The sequence below is a fragment of the Bubalus bubalis genome, chromosome 20 (genome assembly GCF_019923935.1).
Source record: "Bubalus bubalis isolate 160015118507 breed Murrah chromosome 20, NDDB_SH_1, whole genome shotgun sequence".
In the NCBI taxonomy this organism is placed as follows: Eukaryota; Metazoa; Chordata; class Mammalia; order Artiodactyla; family Bovidae; genus Bubalus; species Bubalus bubalis.
Window position 1 is genome coordinate 54,471,762 of NC_059176.1, and position 19,468 is coordinate 54,491,229.

General features: G+C 43.7%; 1 protein-coding gene across 3 annotated transcripts in view; it reads left to right on the forward strand.

Annotated features, from left to right (window-relative positions):
- Window positions 1-19,468, forward strand: part of SV2B (synaptic vesicle glycoprotein 2B) — a 244,423-nt gene that overhangs the window by 174,252 nt on the left and 50,703 nt on the right. For 2 of the 3 annotated variants that reach the window (XM_006065727.4, XM_006065726.4), the window contains exons 3-4: window positions 12,371-12,551; window positions 13,006-13,157. In XM_006065727.4, the coding sequence (XP_006065789.3) occupies window positions 12,371-12,551; window positions 13,006-13,157 (333 nt within the window). Of the gene's footprint in view, window positions 1-12,370; window positions 12,552-13,005; window positions 13,158-16,464; window positions 16,580-19,468 lie in introns of those variants that run through there. The other variant, XM_044932803.2, reaches the window with a different exon arrangement.

Genomic DNA, 19,468 nt, shown 5'->3' on the forward strand with positions numbered 1-19,468 from the left:
TCCGGTACAGCATAGGCATTGAACTCAGTGTCTAATTTCTAAGATTCATCAATTTGCCTATGTGTCTGAATCTATCAGGGTGTAGTCAGGAGACAGAAATTATGCCAGTTATCAGAACAGAGAGAATTTAATGTAAAAAAATACTATTAACTAAGTACGTATAAGTGAAATGTTTATAGAACGTATACTGAGGTAGGGACGGCAAGAAGGAATAAATTAGAATTATGATAACTTAGAAACTGAGAGAAAGCATTCCCATGGGGTTATAGCTCAGCTCTATGGAGAGGGGTGCTGGCTGGCTGGTGCTGTGTGAGGGGAGGGGAGGCAGGATGTGGCTGGTTCTGCCTTTAATAAATTAATAATAAATTTAATAATTAATTTTATGACACATTTTAAACTTTTTATTTTGTCTTGGAGTCTAACCGATTACAATGCTGTGATAGTTTCAGATGGATAGCAAAGGGACTCAGCCTTACATATTGTTTACTTCCTTAGTTTAGTCCCTCAGTTGAGCCCATGGCCTGTAGCCCGCCAGGCTCCTCTGTCCATGGGATTTCCTAGGCAAGGATACTGGAGTGGGTTGCCAGGGTTGCCATGCCCTTCTCAAGGGGATCTTTCCGACCCAGGGGTTGAACCTGCATTTAAGGCTTGGCAGGTAGATTCTTTACTGCTGAGCCACCTGGGAAACCCAGCCATTCATATACATGTGTCCATTCTCCCCCAAGAACCATTCTCCAGTGGTTCTTCTTATTGGATTCCGCTGCTGCGGCGGCGGAGGGGAACTGCTGCAGCCAGCGTGAAAGAGTGCTGCTCAGGTGAAACTTGCAGGAGCAGAAAGCATAGGTCCTTGCCCCTTCGCCAGCTTTTAAGCCTCCCTCCAGTGCCCCCTACTGGCAGGGCTTGCAAAGCACATGTCGTTTGTGGACAATGTAGGGGCTGGAAGGGTGGCTTTGGAGCGAAGACGGAATAGCTTAATACCTGGTTCAATGTTTATTGCTGAGATTGCAAACTGGTGGCCCAGAAGCGACGTAGGGCCACATCTGACCCATCTGTCCTGTGTGACAATCACAAACGTTTAATCATCCATTCATGTTTGGTTTTTTGTTTTTTGCTTTTTCACTATTCCCCCAACATTTATTATGAAAAATTTCAAACATATAGAAAGATAGAAATAATTTTACAATATACACTTATATACCTAATAATTAGATTCTACAATTAATATTTTACTATATTTGCTTCATTATCTACATCTCCACAAAACTGCCTTTTTAAAAATTATTTTTTATTTTTAAAAAGATTTTTGGTCACTCTGTTTAGCACAGGAGAATGTTAGTTCCCTGGCCAGGGATGAAACCCACACCCCTTGCATTGGAAGCACAGGGTCTTAACGTCTGGACCGCCAGGGAAGTCCCAGCACAAACCTAGCTTTTAAAAATTCCAGTTATAAGATGCTTACAGAAGATATATCTAAAGCAAAACAGCATAGAAAAGTTAAGAGAATTCAAAAGTCATTTTCTCAATAGATGCAGAGAAAGCCTTTGACAAAATGCAACATCCATTTATGATAAAAACTCTCCAGAAAGCAGGAATAGAAGGAACATACCTCAACATAATAAAAGCTATATATGACAAACCCACAGCAAACATTATCCTCAATGGTGAGAAATTGAAAGCATTTCCTCTAAAGTCAGGAACAATACAAGGGTGCCCACTTTCACCATTACTATTCAACATAGTTTTGGAAGTTTTGGCCACAGCAATCAGAACAGAAAAAGAAATAAAAGGAATCCAAATTGGAAAAGAAGAAGTAAAGCTCTCACTGTTTGCAGATGACATGATCCTCTACATAGAAAACCCTAAAGACTCCACCAGAAAATTACTAGAACTAATCAATGACTACAGTAAAGTTGCAGGGTATAAAATCAACACACAGAAATCCCTTGCATTCCTATACACTAATAATGAGAAAACAGAAAGAGAAATTAAAGAAACAATTCCATTCACCATTGCAACGGAAAGAATAAAATACTTAGGAATATATCTACCTAAAGAAACTAAAGACCTATATATAGAAAACTATAAAACACTGGTGAAAGAAATCAAAGAGGACACTAACAGATGGAGAAATATACCATGTTCATGGATTGGAAGAATCAATATAGTGAAAATGAGTATACTACCCAAAGCAATCTATAGATTCAATGCAATCCCTATCAAGCTACCAACAGCATTCTTCACAGAGCTAGAACAAATAATTTCACAATTTGTATGGAAACACAAAAAACCTCGAATAGCCAAAGCGATCTTGAGAAAGACGAATGGAACTGGAGGAATCAACCTACCTGACTTCAGGCTCTACTACAAAGCCACAGTTATCAAGACAGTATGGTACTGGCACAAAGACAGAAATATAGATCAATGGAACAAAATAGAAAGCCCAGAGATTAGTCCATGCACATATGGACACCTTATCTTTGACAAAAGAGGCAAGAATATACAATGGATTAAAGACAATCTCTTTAACAAGTGGTGCTGGGAAATCTGGTCAACCACTTGTAAAAGAATGAAACTAGAACACTTTCTAACACCATACACAAAAATAAACTCAAAATGGATTAAAGATCTCAATGTAAGACCAGAAACTATAAAACTCCTAGAGGAGAACATAGGCAAAACACTCTCTGACATACATCACAGCAGGATCCTCTATGACCCACCTCCCAGAATATTGGAAATAAAAGCAAAAATAAACAATGGGACCTAATTAACCTTAAAAGCTTCTGCACATCAAAGGAAACTATTAGCAAGGTGAAAAGACAGCCTTCAGAATGGGAGAAGATAATAGCAAATGAAGCAACTGACAAACAACTAATCTCGAGAAGATACAAGCAACTCCTACAGCTCAACTCCAGAAAAATAAATGACCCAATCAAAAAATGGGCCAAAGAACTAAATAGACATTTCTCCAAAGAAGACATACAGATGGCTAACAAACACATGAAAAGATGCTCAACATCACTCATTATCAAAGAAATGCAAATCAAAACCACTATGAGGTACCATTTCACACCAGTCAGAATGGCTGCGATCCAAAAGTCTACAAGCAATAAATGCTGGAGAGGGTGTGGAGAAAAGGGAACCCTCTTACACTGTTGGTGGGAATGCAAACTAGTACAGCCACTATGGAGAACAGTGTGGAGATTCCTTAAAAAACTGGAAATAGACCTGCCTTATGATCCAGCAATCCCACTGCTGGGCATACACACTGAGGAAACCAGAAGGGAAAGAGACACGTGTACCCCAATGTTCATCGCAGCACTGTTTATAATAGCCAGGACATGGAAGCAACCTAGATGTCCATCAGCAGATGAATGGATAAGAAAGTGGTGGTACATATACACAATGGAGTATTATTCAGCCATTAAAAAGAATACATTTGAATCAGTTCTAATGAGGTGGATGAAACTGGAGCCTATTATACAGAGTGAAGTAAGCCAGAAAGAAAAACACCAATACAGTATACTAACGCATATATATGGAATTTAGAAAGATGGTAACAATAACCCTGTGTATGAGACAGCAAAAGAGACACTGATGTATAGAACAGTCTTATGGACTCTGTGAGAGAGGGAGAGGGTGGGAAGATTTGGGAGAATGGCATTGAAACATGTAAAATATCATGTATGAAACGAGTTGCCAGTCCAGGTTCGATGCACGATACTGGATGCTTGGGGCTGGTGCACTGGGACGACCCAGAGGGATGGAATGGGGAGGGAGGAGGGAGGAGGGTTCAGGATGGGGAACACATGTATACCTGTGGCGGATTCATTTTGATATTTGGCAAAACTAATACAGTTATGTAAAGTTTAAAAATAAAATAAAATTTAAAAAAAAGTCATTTGGCTTTACCAAAATAATTTGAAAATGTATGTCCACACAAAAATCCACCCACTGAAGCTTATAGCAACTTTATTCATAATTGCTCATACTTGGAAGCAACAAAGATCTCCTTCAGTAGGTGAATGGACAGACCAACAGTGGTATAGCCATACAATGGGATATTATTCTTTGCGTTGGGTTTGTTTTTATAATCTGACAATCTTCTTCCTGAGAAATCTACAGAATTTCATATTTCTCTTTTTATATTTTTTACAAGTGAATGGGAAGGCAGCTTGGAAGTTGCATGCTTAGTTGACTGTTAGTAATCCTGTGGACTGTAGCCTGCCAGGCTCCTCTGTCCATGGGTTTTCCCAGGCAAGAATACTGGAGCGGGTTGTCATTTACTTTTCAGGGGATCTTCCTGATCCAGGGATCGAACCTGTGTCTCCCACATCTCCCGCATTGACAGGAGGTTCTTTACCACAGTGCCACCTGGGAAGCCCAGTTTGGAGGTTAGCTACTTCAGTAATCAGTTTGCAGATATGGTGGTCAGGCCCTTGGAGGGTGAGAGGATGTCTCTCAAATTATGCAACCAGTGAACAAGATCTTTGGGTTCCGGGGACCAGGATTCTCATCGCTACCCCTCCCTGTGTTTCCCTGAGGGTGGGTGTACACTAGCCTCTCACTACTCAGAGTGTGGTCCATGGATCAGCGCACCAGTCCTGCTAGAAAGGCAAAATCTCAAGCCCCAACTCAGACCTATTGAGCTGAGAATTAGAATCTGATATTAAAAAGATCCCTCCGTGATTTGTGTGCACAGTGAAACTGGAGAAGTGCTGAAGATAGCTTTATTGAAGTAAGAGAAAAATAGAACTTCTGGTGTTTTTCTCTGTGGTGGGGCCAGGGTATGGGGTGTATGCATGCATGCTAAGTCGCTTCAGTCGTGTCCGACTCTGCGCGACCCTATGGACAGCAGCCCACCAGGCTCCTCTGTTCATGGAATTCTCTAGGCAAGAATACTGGAGTGGGTTGCCAGTTCCTTCTCCAGGGGTGTATAGATGGGTTCTTACCAAATGTCCTGACCATTTGTCTGATTCCTGTCTCCCCTTCTCCTAAACTTGTAGGCCCACAGGCATGTAGACAGCACATGTACATGCAGTCATACATGTGTACGCATGTTCTCTCTTGCACACATATACCCTCTGCGCCATTTATGAGCTGGCCTCGGTCCTCACCAGCCCCAGTTCCTCGCCAGGTGTCCCACGTGTACTGCACTCTGTTCACACGGAACTCCTTGCTGGTAGTTGCCCTCGCACATCAGGCGCTGTTTCTGCCTCCCTGTCTTTGCACCTGCTGTCTGCTCCCGTCTGTGATATATCCCATCACAAAGGTGGAACCCTGACTAACTTTTTTTAAAATCTGAAATTCAATTTTATTTTATTTTTTAAATTGTTATTGCAGTATGGTTGCTTTTACAATGTGTGAGTTTCTGCTGTACAGCAACTATATATATATATATATATATATATATATATGTATATACACACACACACACACACACACACACACACGTGTGTGTGTGTGCTTGGTTGCTCAGTCATGTCTGACTTTTTGTGCACCCATGGACTGTAGCCTGCCAGGCTCCTCTGTCCGTGGGATTCTCCAGACAAGAATACTGGAGTGGGTTGCTATTCCCTTCTCAAAGGGATCTTCATGACCCAGGGACCAAATCCGGGTCTCCTGTCTAGTGGCCAGTGCTGAGTCCATGTTTGCTGTTTTGCTGCTGTTATAGGATGCATTAGGCTTCTTAAGTGTGTTGAGTACTTCAGATTGGTTCAGTTCAGTCACTCAGTCATGTCTGACTCTTTGCGACCCTATGGACTGCAGCACACCAGGCTTCCCTGTCTATCACCAACCCCCAGAGCTTGCTCAAACTCATGTCCATTGAGTCAGTTATGCCATCCAACCATCTCATCCTCTGTCATTCCCTTCTCCTTCCGCCTTCAATCTTTCCCAGCAACAGGGTCTTTTCCAATGAGTCGGTTCTTTGCATCAGGTGGCCAAAGTATTGGAGCTTCTGCTTCAGCATCAGTCCTTCCAATGAATATTCAAGATTGATTTCCTTTAGGTGGACTGGTTAGATCTTCTTGCTGTCCAAGGGACTCTCAAGAGTCTTCTCCAACACCACGGATCAAAAGCATCAATTCTTCTGTGTTCAACTTTCTTTATAGTCCAACTCTCACATTCATACATGACTACTGGAAAAACCATAGTTTTGACTAGTTGGACCTTTGTTGGCAAAGTAATGTCTCTGCTTTTTAATATGCTGTCAAGGTTTGTCATAGCTTTTCTTCCAAGGAGCAAGTGTCTTTTAATTTCTCGGCTGCAGTCACCATCTGCAGTGATTTTGGAGCCCCAAACAATAAAGTCTGCTACTGTTTTCATTGTTTCCCCATCTGTTTCCTATGAAGTGATGGGACCAGATTCCATGATCTTATTTTTCTGAATGTTGAGCTTTAAGCCAACTTTTTCACTCTACTCTTTTACTTTCATCAAGAGGCTCTTTAGATCTTCTGTACTTTACTTTCTGCTATAAGGGTGGTGTCATCTGCATATCTGAGGTTATTGATAATTCTCCTGGCAATCTTGATTCCAGCTTGTGCTTCATCCAGTCTTGCATTTCTCAAGATGTACTCTGCATAGAAGTTAAATAAACAGGGTGACAATATACAGCCTTGATGTACTTCTTTCCCGATTTGGAACCAGTCTGTTATTCCATGTCCAGTTCTAACTGTTGCTTCTTGACCTGCGTACAGATTTCTCAGGAGGCAGGTTAGGTGGTCTGATATTCCTGTCTCTTTAAGAATTTTCCACACTTTGTTGTGATCCACACAGTCACAGGCTTTGGCATAGTCAATAAAGCAGAAGTAGATGTTTTTCTGAAACTTTCTTGCTTCTTCGATGATCCAGAGGATGTTGGCAATTTGATCTCTGGGTCCTCTACCTTTTCTAAAACCAGCTTGAACATCTGGAAGTTCATGGTTTACATACTGTTGAAGCCTGGCTTGGATAATTTTGAACATTACTTTGCTAGCATATGAGATGAGTGCATTTGTGCAGTAGTTTGAGCATTCTTTGGCATTGCCTTTCTTTGGGATTGGAATGAAAACTGACATTTTCCAGTCCCATGGCCACTGCTGAGTTTTCCAAATTTGCTGGCATATTGTGTGCAGCACTTTCACAGCATCATCTTTTAGGATTTGAAGGAGCTCAGCTGGAATTCCATCATCTCCACTAGCTTTGTTCATAGTGATGCTTTCTAAGGACCACTTGACTTCACATTCCAGGATGTCTGGCTCTAGGTGAGTGATCACACCATTGTGGTTATCTGGGTCATGAAGATCTTTTTTGTACAGTTCTTCTGTGTATTCTTGTCACCTCTTCTTAGTATCTTCTGCTTCTGTTAGGTCCATACCATTTCTGTCCTTTATTGTGCCCATCTGTGCATGAAATGTTCCCTTGGTATCTCTAATTTTCTTGAAGAGATCTCTAGTCTTTCCCATTCTATTGTTTCCCTCTATTTCTTTGCATTGATCACTGAGGAAGGCTTTCTTATCTCTCCTTGCTATTCTTTGGAACTCTGCATTCAGATGGGTATATCTTTCCTTTTCTCCTTTGCCTTTAGCTTCTCTTCTTTTCTCAGCTATTTGTAAGGCCTCCTCAGACAACCATTTTGCCTTGTTGCATTTTTTTTTTCTTGAGGATGGTCTTGATCACTGCCTCTTGTACAATGTCACGAACCTCTGTCCATAGTTCTTCAGGCACTCTGTCTATCGATCTAGTCCCTTTAATCTATTTGTCACTTCTGCTGTATTTAGGTCATACCTGAATGGTCTAGTGGTTTTCCCTACTTTCTTCAATCTGAGTCTGAATTTGGCAATAAGGAGTTCATGATCTGAATAAGCCACTCCCGGTCTTATTTTTGCTGACTGTAGAGAGCTTCTCCATCTTTGGCTGCAAAGAATATAACCACCTGATTTCAGTGTTGACCATCTGATGATGTCCATGTGTAGAGCCTTCTCTTATGTTGTTGGAAGAGGGTCTTTGCTGTGACCAGTATGTTCTCTTGGCAAAGCTTTGTTAGCCTTTGACCTGCTTCGTTTTGTACTCCAAGGCCAAATTTGCCTGGTACTCCAGGTAGCTCTTGACTTTCTACTTTTGTATTCCAGGCCTCTATAAGGAAGAGGACATCTTTTTTGGGTGTTAGTTCTAGAAGGTCTTATAGGTCTTCATAGAACCATTCAACTTCAGCTTCTTCAGCATTACTGGTTGAAGTATATACTTGCTACCCCATTATCTATTCCTGTATAACTCAGTGGCTTAAAGCCACTGTATCATCTGCTTTGCTCATGGAGCTGTATTTTGGGTGGGAATTCCCTCCTCCTCCTCCCTTCCTTTATTCCCCTAAATATCTATTTAAATATTTATTTGACTGTGTCTGGTCTTAGTTGCAGCATGTGGAATCTTCACTGAGGCTTATGGACCTCCTAGCTTGACTCACAGGCTTAGTTGCTTGGGCCATGTGAGATCTGAGTTCCCTGACTAGGGATCAAACCTGTGTCTCTTGCATTGCAAGGTAGATTCTTAACCACTGGACAATCAGGGATTCTAAACTACTGGACCCCCTTCCTCCCTTTCACTATCTCTTTCTTTATTCCAAATGTTTACTCACCAGGTATCACGAGACCAACACAAGTCATTTGTTGGCTGAATGGGATGCTGGAAATTCTAGGCAGTGTTCAGTCGCTTAGTCATGTCCTCTTTGCAACCCCATGGACTGCAGCACACCAGGCTCCCCTGTCCTTCACTACCTCCCGGAGTTTGTGCAAACTCATCATGTCCACTTGAATAGGTGATGCCATCCAACCATCTCCTCCTTTGCCACCCCCGTCTCCTCCTGCCCACAGTCTTTCTCAGCATCTAGGCAGGGAGCTGTAGTAAAATGAGGCCTACCAAACTTGGAAGCTGCACATACCTACCTGGGGAAAATAGTTCCCTCTCCGCCCTGGTCTAGAAGCCTGAATTACCAAGCATAAGGAATGATGTAAAACTCCCTTGTGAACTGGGCTGGTGGTGAGCTCCCAGGGGTCTATCTGGGAGGGGAGAAGAAGGGCAGGGCATCTCATATGTGGGGCTCTGGCCATGGGTGTTGTGTTAGGTAGGTTGTCTAAGTCTGAGGAGGTAGAACCTAGTTCTTTCCTGGGGAAGGCCTGGTTGGGCAGGGGCAGAGTTTGGGACTTTTCTGATTGGTTGGGGCATCAGATGCTGGTAGGAAACTAGCATGGACCAGGCACAAAGCCAGTCATGCAGACTAGTGCGCCTGGTGAGAGTAACAGGAAAGCTACAGCCCGACCCAGGCACGAACCCAATTCATTCTTTTAAAAAATATTTATTTACTTTTATTTTGCTTATTTTTGGCTGTGCTGGGTGTTTATTTCTGTGCACAGGCTTTGTCTAGTTGTAACGAGTGAGGGCTACTCTCTAGTTGAGATGCATGGGCTTCTCACCACGGTGGCTTCTCTTGTTGAGAAGCACAGGCTCTAGGGAGGCAGGTCAGTAGTTGCTGCACACAGGCTTAATTGCCCGGAAGCATGTGGGATCTTCCCAGACCAGAGATCCAACCAGTGTCCCCTGCATTGCACGGTGGACCACTAGGGAAGCCCCCAATTCATTCTTGATAGAGATGGATCATGGCCACAGAAGATGGTTTTAAGACACCCTCTCAATGAGTCAGAGAAGGCAATGGCACCCCACTCCAGTACTCTTTCCTGGAAAATCCCATGGACAGAGGAGCCTGGTAGGCTGCAGTTCATGGGGTCGCTGAGGGTTGAACACAACTGAATGACTTCACTTTCACTTTCATGCATTGGAGAAGGAAATGGCAACCCACTCCAGTATTCTTGCCTGGAGAATCCCAGGGACGGAGGAGCCTGGTGGGCTGCCATCTCTGGGGTTGCACAGAGTCGGACACGCCTGAAGCGACTTAGCAGCAGCAGCAGCAGCAGCATCAATGAGTAAGGCATTGAGACATAACACTCAATGGCTAAGAACTGGGCAAGATTAAGTCTGCCAGGAGCCAGATTCTGAAAGCCCTTGGCTGGTCAGGGCTGAATCAGGCAGATAAACTCAGAGTCTAGTGGGAACACTAATCAGACATCATTACAGTACAGCATGACCCAGGCCTGAGCTGGGTTTGCAAGTCTTGGCTTATTTTCTCAAACACAAATGTCAATGACCTAATAAAGTGGGAGATTGCTCACTATATTTTCTAAGCTGTGGGCTGAGAAACTGGTAAAATAGTAGTGGAGAAAAACCCTGGGCCCAGGAGCATAGGTGCAGCAATTTTCCCTGGACGTGCCCGCATCTGACTCACTGCAGGCCTTTGCCCAAGTGCCCCAGTTCCCCGAGGGACCCTGAACCATCTTGTTTGGAGGTGCCACCTCCCACTCTGATTCTCCCTGTCTCTGCCTCCGTGTTACTTTTCTCTGTATCACTTTCAGCAACCCACTTACTGTATATTTCACTCACTCACTCATCATCTCTTTTCCCAACGAGAATGTAAGGGCCACGAAGGCAGGTATTTTCATACATTTGTCTCCTGCTGTATTCCCAGTAATGAAAACATGGGCTAAGTCACTTCAGTCATGTCCGACTCTTTGTGACCCCATGGACTGTAGCCTGCCAGGCTCCTCTGTCCATGGGATTTCCCAGGCAAGAGTACTGGAGTGGGTTGCCATGCCCTCCTCCAGGGGATCTTCCTGACCAGGGATCGAACCTGAGTTTCTTATTTTTTTGCCTTGACAGGTGGGTTCTTTACCACTAGCACCACCAAATAGCACTTAACTAATAACAGGCATTGAATGAATGCTTGTAGACTCATAGGCATGGTTCCTTGATTGATGTCATATATGGAAGGGAAAAAGGAAATGGCTTATTTCATGGCTTTGAATTGTGTGGAGGTGAAAAGTGACGAGGCGTGTGAGTGAAGGAAATCCTAGTTAGTGAAAACCACTGACAGCATCAAAGTTATCTTCTTTTCATCTCATAAATAAAATAATAAAAGAAGGAAACCTGCCACCGGGAAGGTAAAGCAGAGCGTAGTTCCATTGCTCCTTTTGGGGACCTCCCTTCAAGTTGATTAAACAGCTAATGAAGATTTTGGCTGTACATGGGCCCTTCCCAGCACACATCTGCCTAAATAAAGTATCCACGGGTCAGGAGAAGCTTCCTTTTCGTGAAAGATAAATGATCTTCTTCATCTGATTTACAGTCAAGGTTGAGCAAAAGGACACTTACCTAATTTGTATTCAGGATTTCCACTGTATGAAAGACGTTCTCCAGAATTTCCTTCTTGGGTTTAGTATATAATGTATCAATATATTCTTAGCAACAGTCGTTGATAAATAGTAAGTATTCAGTTTTTAGTTGGAAAGAATTATCTGTGAGCTTCTAGAGATCTTCCACTTCTCTGAGGATGCTGGGTTCATTGGAATTCCATAAATGTGTCTACAACAGTGTATTTATATTACTATATCTTAAGGTAACCGATGGGGCTTCCCCGGTGGCTCAGTGGTAAAGAATCCGCCTGCCAATGCAGGAGACCTGGGTTGGATTCCTGGGTGAGGAAGATCCCCTGGAGGAGGAAATGGCAAACTACTCCAGTATGCTTGCCTGGAGAATCCCATGGACAGAGGAGCCTGGCGGGCTACAGTTCATGGGGTCACAAAGAGTCAGACACGACTGAGCGACTAAATCACCACCAGGGTAACTGTTTGTATTACAAAGCACGTAGAAGTTACGCCTGTTGGAGAAAGGCTAGCTCATGGCTGCTCTCTTCTACATTCTCCTGAGAAATCTCAACATTTAAAGTAATTACAGTCCAATTTAAAAAAATCTGAACATTGGCTGTGGCTTGGAAAAGGTTCTTCTTGGGTGTTTACTAAAGTAAACTGTCTTGTTGGTAGTTGCTCTTATCACTCTCGTCTTTGCCCTCCCAATGGTCCCCATACCTGCCTCACCACACTTTTTCCTGGGAAATTTGTCTTTAAGCATAACCCCGCAGGTAAGGACATTTGAGGCACTGCCACTTTTTTGTTTAAAAATAAAAATGACAGAATTTCCTTCAGCTGCACATTACGCATTTCAAAGAAAGGTACGTCAAACCCAGTTCTGGTTGATCTATTTTAGCATGTGTACATATGTGTCAACCTGGTGAGGCTGTTATTTTCTGAATAGCGTTCCTCAGAAGTCGCATTTGTCCAACATGTCTAATTTGCCGCCAACATCTGTCACACTCCACCTTTTGTGTCTGTGACACAGAATTTCTAGGATGCATTAAGATGGGCATCAGGTTTTCTAAAACACCGCACGGTCTCTAATCTCTTGTCTCCTCTCTCCACCCTCCTCTCTCTCTTTCTCTTCCTCACAGGGCTGATAGTCTACCTAGGAATGATGGGGGGAGCCTTCGTCCTGGGGGGCCTGGCTGATAAGCTGGGGAGGAAGCGAGTCCTCAGCATCTCCCTGGCCATCAACGCTTCCTTTGCCTCCCTCTCCTCCTTCGTACAGGGATATGGAGCTTTCCTCTTCTGCAGACTCATCTCAGGCATAGGGTACGTAATCACAGAGGTTCAGCTGGCCCCTCCTGCCATCCATCCATCCTGGTACCTTGCCTCTGAGTGGTTCTCCAGAAAACCTTGAACTGAATTCTGCTTTTTAATTTCTGGCTGTACCTCACGGCATGCGGTGCCTTATTCCCCAACCAGGAGTCGAACCCATGCCTCCTGCAGTGGAAGGCAGAGTCTTAACCACTGGACCACCAGGGAAGTTCTTGAATTCTTGTGTGACTTCCACGATACTGTGTTAAGGTTGAATCTTAGAAAGGGGTTAGGTTGCAAAGTCAGTGTATAAGGTCAAAAGAACCTAACGCTGCCTTAGGCTGGTCTTTTGAATTTACTGGGTTGTTTCACCACTTGGCCCAAGGGCGGGACACGGAGATTGGGTTCCTGGTCTGACTGTTTTTAGTGTCTGACTTGATTCTTCCTTTCTGGTGTTTTCTCTCTTCAGTATTGGGGGTGCTCTGCCCATCGTGTTTGCATATTTTTCTGAATTCTTGTCCCGGGAGAAGCGAGGAGAGCATCTCAGTTGGCTGGGCATCTTCTGGATGACTGGTGGCATCTATGCATCTGCCATGGCCTGGAGCATCATCCCGCACTACGGTGAGTACAGAAAGCTTCAAAGGGCCAATGGGCCTTTGTTCCGAGACACCTGCATCCGAACAGCACTTCCTGTCCTCAGCCTTAATCCCACATTCTCATACACAGTTCCTGAGTACAACCTGGATCTTTCTAAAGAACTTCCAGCACTGGAGACACATTGCTAATTTCAGTACACGTCTGTCTGGAAATAATACAGTCGACCCTCCCTCTTCTCCCCCCTCCTTCTCTCCTTTCCTCTCTTTTATTTGAAAGGATTTCGACTTTCATCTCCAGCCCTCCTCCTCACAGCAAATTAGGCTCTATTCCCTTCTCCAGGGGATCTTCCTGACCTAGAGATCGAACCTGGGTCTCCTGCATTGCAGGTGGATTCTTTATCATCTGAGCCACCCAGGAAGCCCTTTAAGGCAAACTTCATCTCCAGTTCTCCTCCTCACAATGAGTTAGGCTCAGTAACTCCTTTTTATAGATGGTGTAGCAGAGGCCAAGAAGTTGGTGACTCGGCCAGATTGATGACTTGGCCTTGGCGTGACCTTGAATCCTGACGCCCCCTCCCTTGCAGTGCAGTGCTCTCATGCATTTTCCATTTTACTTCCTGCTGTCCCTCTTTTGGTTGCAGACATGGAGCAGCCCTTACAGACAAGGTCTTGGTTTCAGCCGAGACAATTTTATTATCTTGGTTAATTGTGAAAACTGGATTTTCTGGACAGAGACTTGGCAACATTAACTTTCACTATTGGATTTTATTAAGAGTAAAGTAGGGAGAAGGCAGCAGTTTTGAATTTGATTATGCCTTTGGAGTATCCTGGGTAATACCATTAACATCCTTCAAAATTATTTTTGGCAAACTACAGATTACGGGTGTAGGCTTTGCCATCATCTAGAATCCTGCAGACCATAGGGAGGAGCAGACAACTGCCCCTGAAGTTAGCCAACACTTCTCCACCCATTCCCCTCCTTGGGGTGTGTGCATGCGTGTGTGTGCATTTATTAAAGTACAGTTTGTTTGCAATGTTGTGTTACTTTCAGGTGTACAGGATTGTGAGTCAGTTACTCTTTTTCAGATTCTTTCCCCATATAGTTTATTACAAAATATAGAGAATGGTTCCTATGCTATATAGTAGGTTCTTGCTGCTGCTGCTGCTGCTAAATTGCTTCAGTCGTGTTCGACTCTGGGCGACCCCATAGATGGCAGCCCATAAGGCTCCGCCGTCCCTGGGGTTCTCCAGGCAAGAATACTGGAGTGGGTTGCCATTTCCTTCTCCAATGCATGAAAGTGAAAAGTGAAAGTGAAGTCATTCAGTCATGTCTGACTCTTCACGACCCCATGGACTGCAGCCCACCAGGCTCCCCCGTCCCTGGGATTCTCCAGGCAAGAACACTGGAGTGGGTTGCCATTTCCTTCTCCAATGCATGAAAGTGAAAAGTGAAAGTGAAGTCCCTCAGTCGTGTCTGACTCTTCGCGACCCCATGGAGATGATGTGGGTTTGATCCCTGGGTGGGGAAAATACCCTGGAGGAGGGCATAACAACCTACTCCAGTATTCTTGCCTGGAGAATCCTATGGACAGAGGAGCCTGGTGGGCTACAGTCCATAGGGTTGCAAAGAATCAGACACAACTGAAGCGACTTAGCATGCATGCATGCAGTATTCCATAATATATGTTACGTGTTCTTCATCCGTTCCTCTGTCCCATGATGAACAGCAACATTTAGCAGCAACATTTAGGTTGCTTCCATGTCTTGGCTACTGTAAATGGTGCTGCTGTGAACACTGGGGTGCATGTAGCTTTTTGAATTAGAATTTTCCCCAGATAATGCCCAGGAGTGGGATTGCAGGATCATATGTTAATTCTATCTTTAGTTTTTTAGGGAACCTCTATACTGTTCTCCATGGGAGGATGTACCAATTTGCATCTCCACCAATAGCGTAGGAGGGTTACTTTGTCTCTTGGCATGCTTGTTTTAAATCTAAACCTCTCTGTTGTCTGTTCTGGACTAATGGAGGCTTCAGCATTATCTTTTTAAGAAGAAGCAATCTTCTTGGATTGGTGTAGTTAAGGAGATGCTGGGTATATTACCCTGAGAACCTGATCAACCCTGAAATCTTGGTTTAACACCAAAGATATTTTCCCCTCCTTCAAAGCTGGCTGGTCTTTCTGATCTGTGGGCAGCTCTGCTCCTCAGTAATCTTAGGGCTCAGGTTCCTCCCAGCCTGTGCTCTCCCCTCTTCAGCATGTAACCTACATGCTGGTTCAGGAAAACAGCATGGGCAGTTGCATGTGGGTGCTTTTGAAGGGCAGGGTAGGAAGTGGATCACATCCTCTTTGCTCACATCCCCTTGGCCCCAAATCTGTAATGCGACCACACACTACGGCAAAGGACGCCGGGCAGTGTAACCTAGCTGTGTGCCCTGAAGCTGGAGGAAATGGGTTTGAGACCATATCCCACTGGATTTTGTATTAGAAACAGAGAAAGAAATATGAACAGAAACAATGAAATAAAGAGTTGACGTTTTCCAGGTAATTCTGTTACCATAGGCAGTTCTCCCTGGAGAAGGGCATGGCAACCCACACCAGTATTCTTGCCTGCAGAATCCCATGGACAAAGGAGCCTGGCAGGCTACAGTCCATCAGGTCACAGGTGGATACGACTGAAGCGCCTAAACGTGCACACAGGCAGTTTTTCATAATTTTAGATACAAAACTGTATTATTCCCCATATTAGGCTCTGCATTCTACCCTTCCCCTAAAGGCACACTTTAATTATCCAGGCTGTTGGTTACATGGGTCCAAGGAATTGCTTTTGTCCTTGCTATTAATATAATATAATTTCCCCTGGTCATTTGTCCAAATGTGTTAACAGTAAGAAACTATTTCTACATATAAATTGAATTAGAAAAATTTGCTGGGAGGGGAACAAATAGATTCTGGATAAAAGCTAAGTCAAAATAGTGGGGCTCTGTAATTTGGGACAAGTCACTCTAGCTTGTCCAGGCTTGGTTCCTTCATCTATAAAATGAAGGGAGAAAGAAGCAAAAGGAATTGACTCTAGAGATTTGATCTGTGCCAGCCTTTACAGCCAGCAGTTCTTAGGATGCAAAGAATGTCGAGAAAACTTTGGAGATGATTCTAGTACTTGGCCTGGCTTCCCTCCAAGCTGCATTAGCAATTCTGGCCGTTTGCAGACTGCTTGTTCTGTAAGGGGACCGCCCCCACAACCAACCAATGAGCAAAGGTTCTTGGCTTCACTCTGATTGGATCAGCTTAGGTCATATGCTCACCTCAGCCAATCACTAAGCTCCAGAGGATGCCAGATACTGAGGGTTCATATACTTCATTCCCCGTCCCTGGCGTTGTGGGTGGGGTCAGTCACACCCAAACCACAAGTCTTCCCAGTGGAGAAGGACTGGAAAGATTTTGTGAGGTGGGTAGCAGCCTTCAGTAGTCACTACAAACTGTGTCATTTTTTCACTTCACTTTACACACTAACACATGCCAATGTCTGGGTGTCTGGTTTTTAAAGAAACAATAAAATAATTCGGGCTGGGAACTTGTTGATCAAGACTGAATGGGATTTCCACGGCAGAGGGGCCATAAGGCTGCTGGCTGATAACAGGGCTTGTGCTTAAATATCCTACTCCAAATGGACGGGATATTTTCCTATTTGTATGCTTTTGTGGACTGCAAGGAGATCCAACCAGTCAAGCCTAAAGGAAATCAGTCCTGAATATTCATTGGAAGGACTGATGCTGAAGCTGAAACTTTAATACTTTGGCTACCTGATGCGAAGAACTGACTCTTTGGAAAAGACCCTGATGCTGGGAAAGATTGAAGGCAGGAGGAGAAGGGGGTGACAGAGGATGAGATGGTTGGATGGCATCACGGACTCGATAAACATGAGTTTTGGTAAATTCTGGGAGTTGGTGATGGACAGGGAAGCCTGGCATGCTGCAGTCCATGGGGTCACAAAGAGTCGGACATGACTAAGTGACTGAACTGAACTGAACTGATGCTTGTATGAAATCTGTGGTTTTTACATGCCATTTAAAAATGGCTTCTTGGATGATTAGGCTTGAAATGCACATTTACTTGAGGGCAAACCATCCTAGAAATATGGTAGACTAGAATCACAGTGTAACAGGAGTGACTATTTATTTTAAGCCTCATTTTTACCAGGACCAGATGTTTTGCCCACAGTGAACCAGTTATTTGATGATATTTTTTAATAGGCCTAAGACATTAATCCACTCACATCGTCTCCACTCAGCAGGGACAAATGCAAGGGTGATCCAGAAAGGAGACGGAATGTTTGTATGTAGCTTGTACAAACCATTTAATTGCTTTTGCCGGAATGAAATGATGTGAGGTCTTGGCACGAGGAATTTGGGTGACGGAGTCATTAAGAAAGAAAATTACAAAGCTCAGAATGTTTTTCTGGGAAGTCATGGGCACAGCCCTGAAAAGAGTGGCTATACTATGGAAGATTAATTCCCACTGTAGTCAGCAGCACCAGCTGTTTGTGAAATCCTGATGGAGAAAAAGTAGGGCAAGCTAAAAGATCAGTGAACAAGACAATCCATGTCTCCAGATTAGCGGTTGTACCATATATTTGGAAGCAGTTCGCTATTTAATTTTATTTAATTCAAGGCCCCAAAGATGTGCCTAATGAAGTGCAGGTTACTAAGTCACCGTAAAAACCAGAGAGGCATGAGGGAATAATGGATTTTGGATAATTTGCACATATTATCATTAAGAAAAAAATATCTCTCTGAGGCAGAGTACTTTCTAAACATACCTGTTTCTGTTCTTCTTCTCTTGTTACCCACCTGAGTTGGATGGCTATGTGGTTATTTCTAATTACACCAGAATGGTTTTTGAACACGAGCTGAGAATGTGGAAATCTTCCTATGGTTTTGTCTTCCTCTTCCAGTTGTCACTCCCAGGAGAAAGGAAAGGCTTTTTAATTAAAATTAAAATAAACAAGCAAACCCCAGTGATATGGGAAGGAGGACGGGCTGTGCATAAAGAGGTTTGATTCTGATTGAGAAGGCTGGATGTATTCTGTGTATTATGTTCTGTGGCCATTGTGTAAAAGTGGCCACAGTCCCGTGTTTTTCCACCTGGGATTCTCTCTGGCCAGTCCTTCACTCTGCAAATAGAGTTAGAAATATCTGCAGAAACAAGAGATGTTAGTTAGGAGTCTCTGGCAAGTACGACAAATTGAACTGCAATGGTAAGTAATAGACTTCAAGACATAAACCTCGCACCTCTGGAGTTAGCCATTTAGTGTATTTTTCAAGTAAATGGAATAGCGATTTTACAGCGGAATTATATTTACCCTTTGAACTTTAGAAATCACTATATTTATTTATAAAGTTAGGTCTTTTTAAGAAATGCTATTGGGGGACTTCCCTGGCAGTCTAGTGGTTAAGACTGCCTTCCAATACAGGGGGTGCAGGTTTAATCCCTGGTTGGGTAGTGAAGATCCCACATGCCTTGAGGCCAAAAAATCCAAAACATAAACAACAAAATTCTGGTAAAGAATCCACGGACAGTGCACGAGACCCCGATTTGATTCCTGGGTTGGGAAGGTCCCCTGGAGAAGGAATAGCCTCCCCCCTGCAGTATTCATGGGCTTCCCTGGTGGCTCAAATGGTAAAGAATCTGCCTGCAGTGGGGGAGCCCTGGGTTTGATACCTGGGTTGGGAAGATCCCCTGGAGGAGCACATGGCAATCCACTGCAGTATTCTTGCCTGGGGAATCCCATGGACAGAAGAACCTGGCAGGCTACAGTCCACGGGGTCGCGAAGAGTGGGACATGACAGAGTGACTAAGCACAGCATAAGCAACAGAAGAAATATTGTAACAAGTTCAATAAAGACTTTAAGAATGGTCCCCATCAGAAAAAAAAAAAAGAACCTTAAAAACAAAACCAACACCAGAAATCCTGTTGGAATTGTCTTCAGAGGTTGTTTTGAATGGCATGAGAGAAAAAGAAAACAGTTCTTTTGCTGATCTTTGCTGATATTCACCCATTTTACTCACCATCTTTGGCACTAAATGTCATGTAACTATTTCTAAACAAATCAAAGCTACCCTCAAAGAAGGTGAATTATTATTGATTGCTGGGGCGCTTTCACACACGGTGAATCTGTGGAAGTACCATTAGCTGGATTCTACAGCTGTGAAACTCACCAAGGTAACAGTAACGATGTGAGAAAGCCAGGATTTGAACTCTGACCTATGTAACCGCAGAAGTCCAGGCACTTTCCACTGTGTCATTGTTCCCTGAAAGAGGGAAATTTGCTACTTA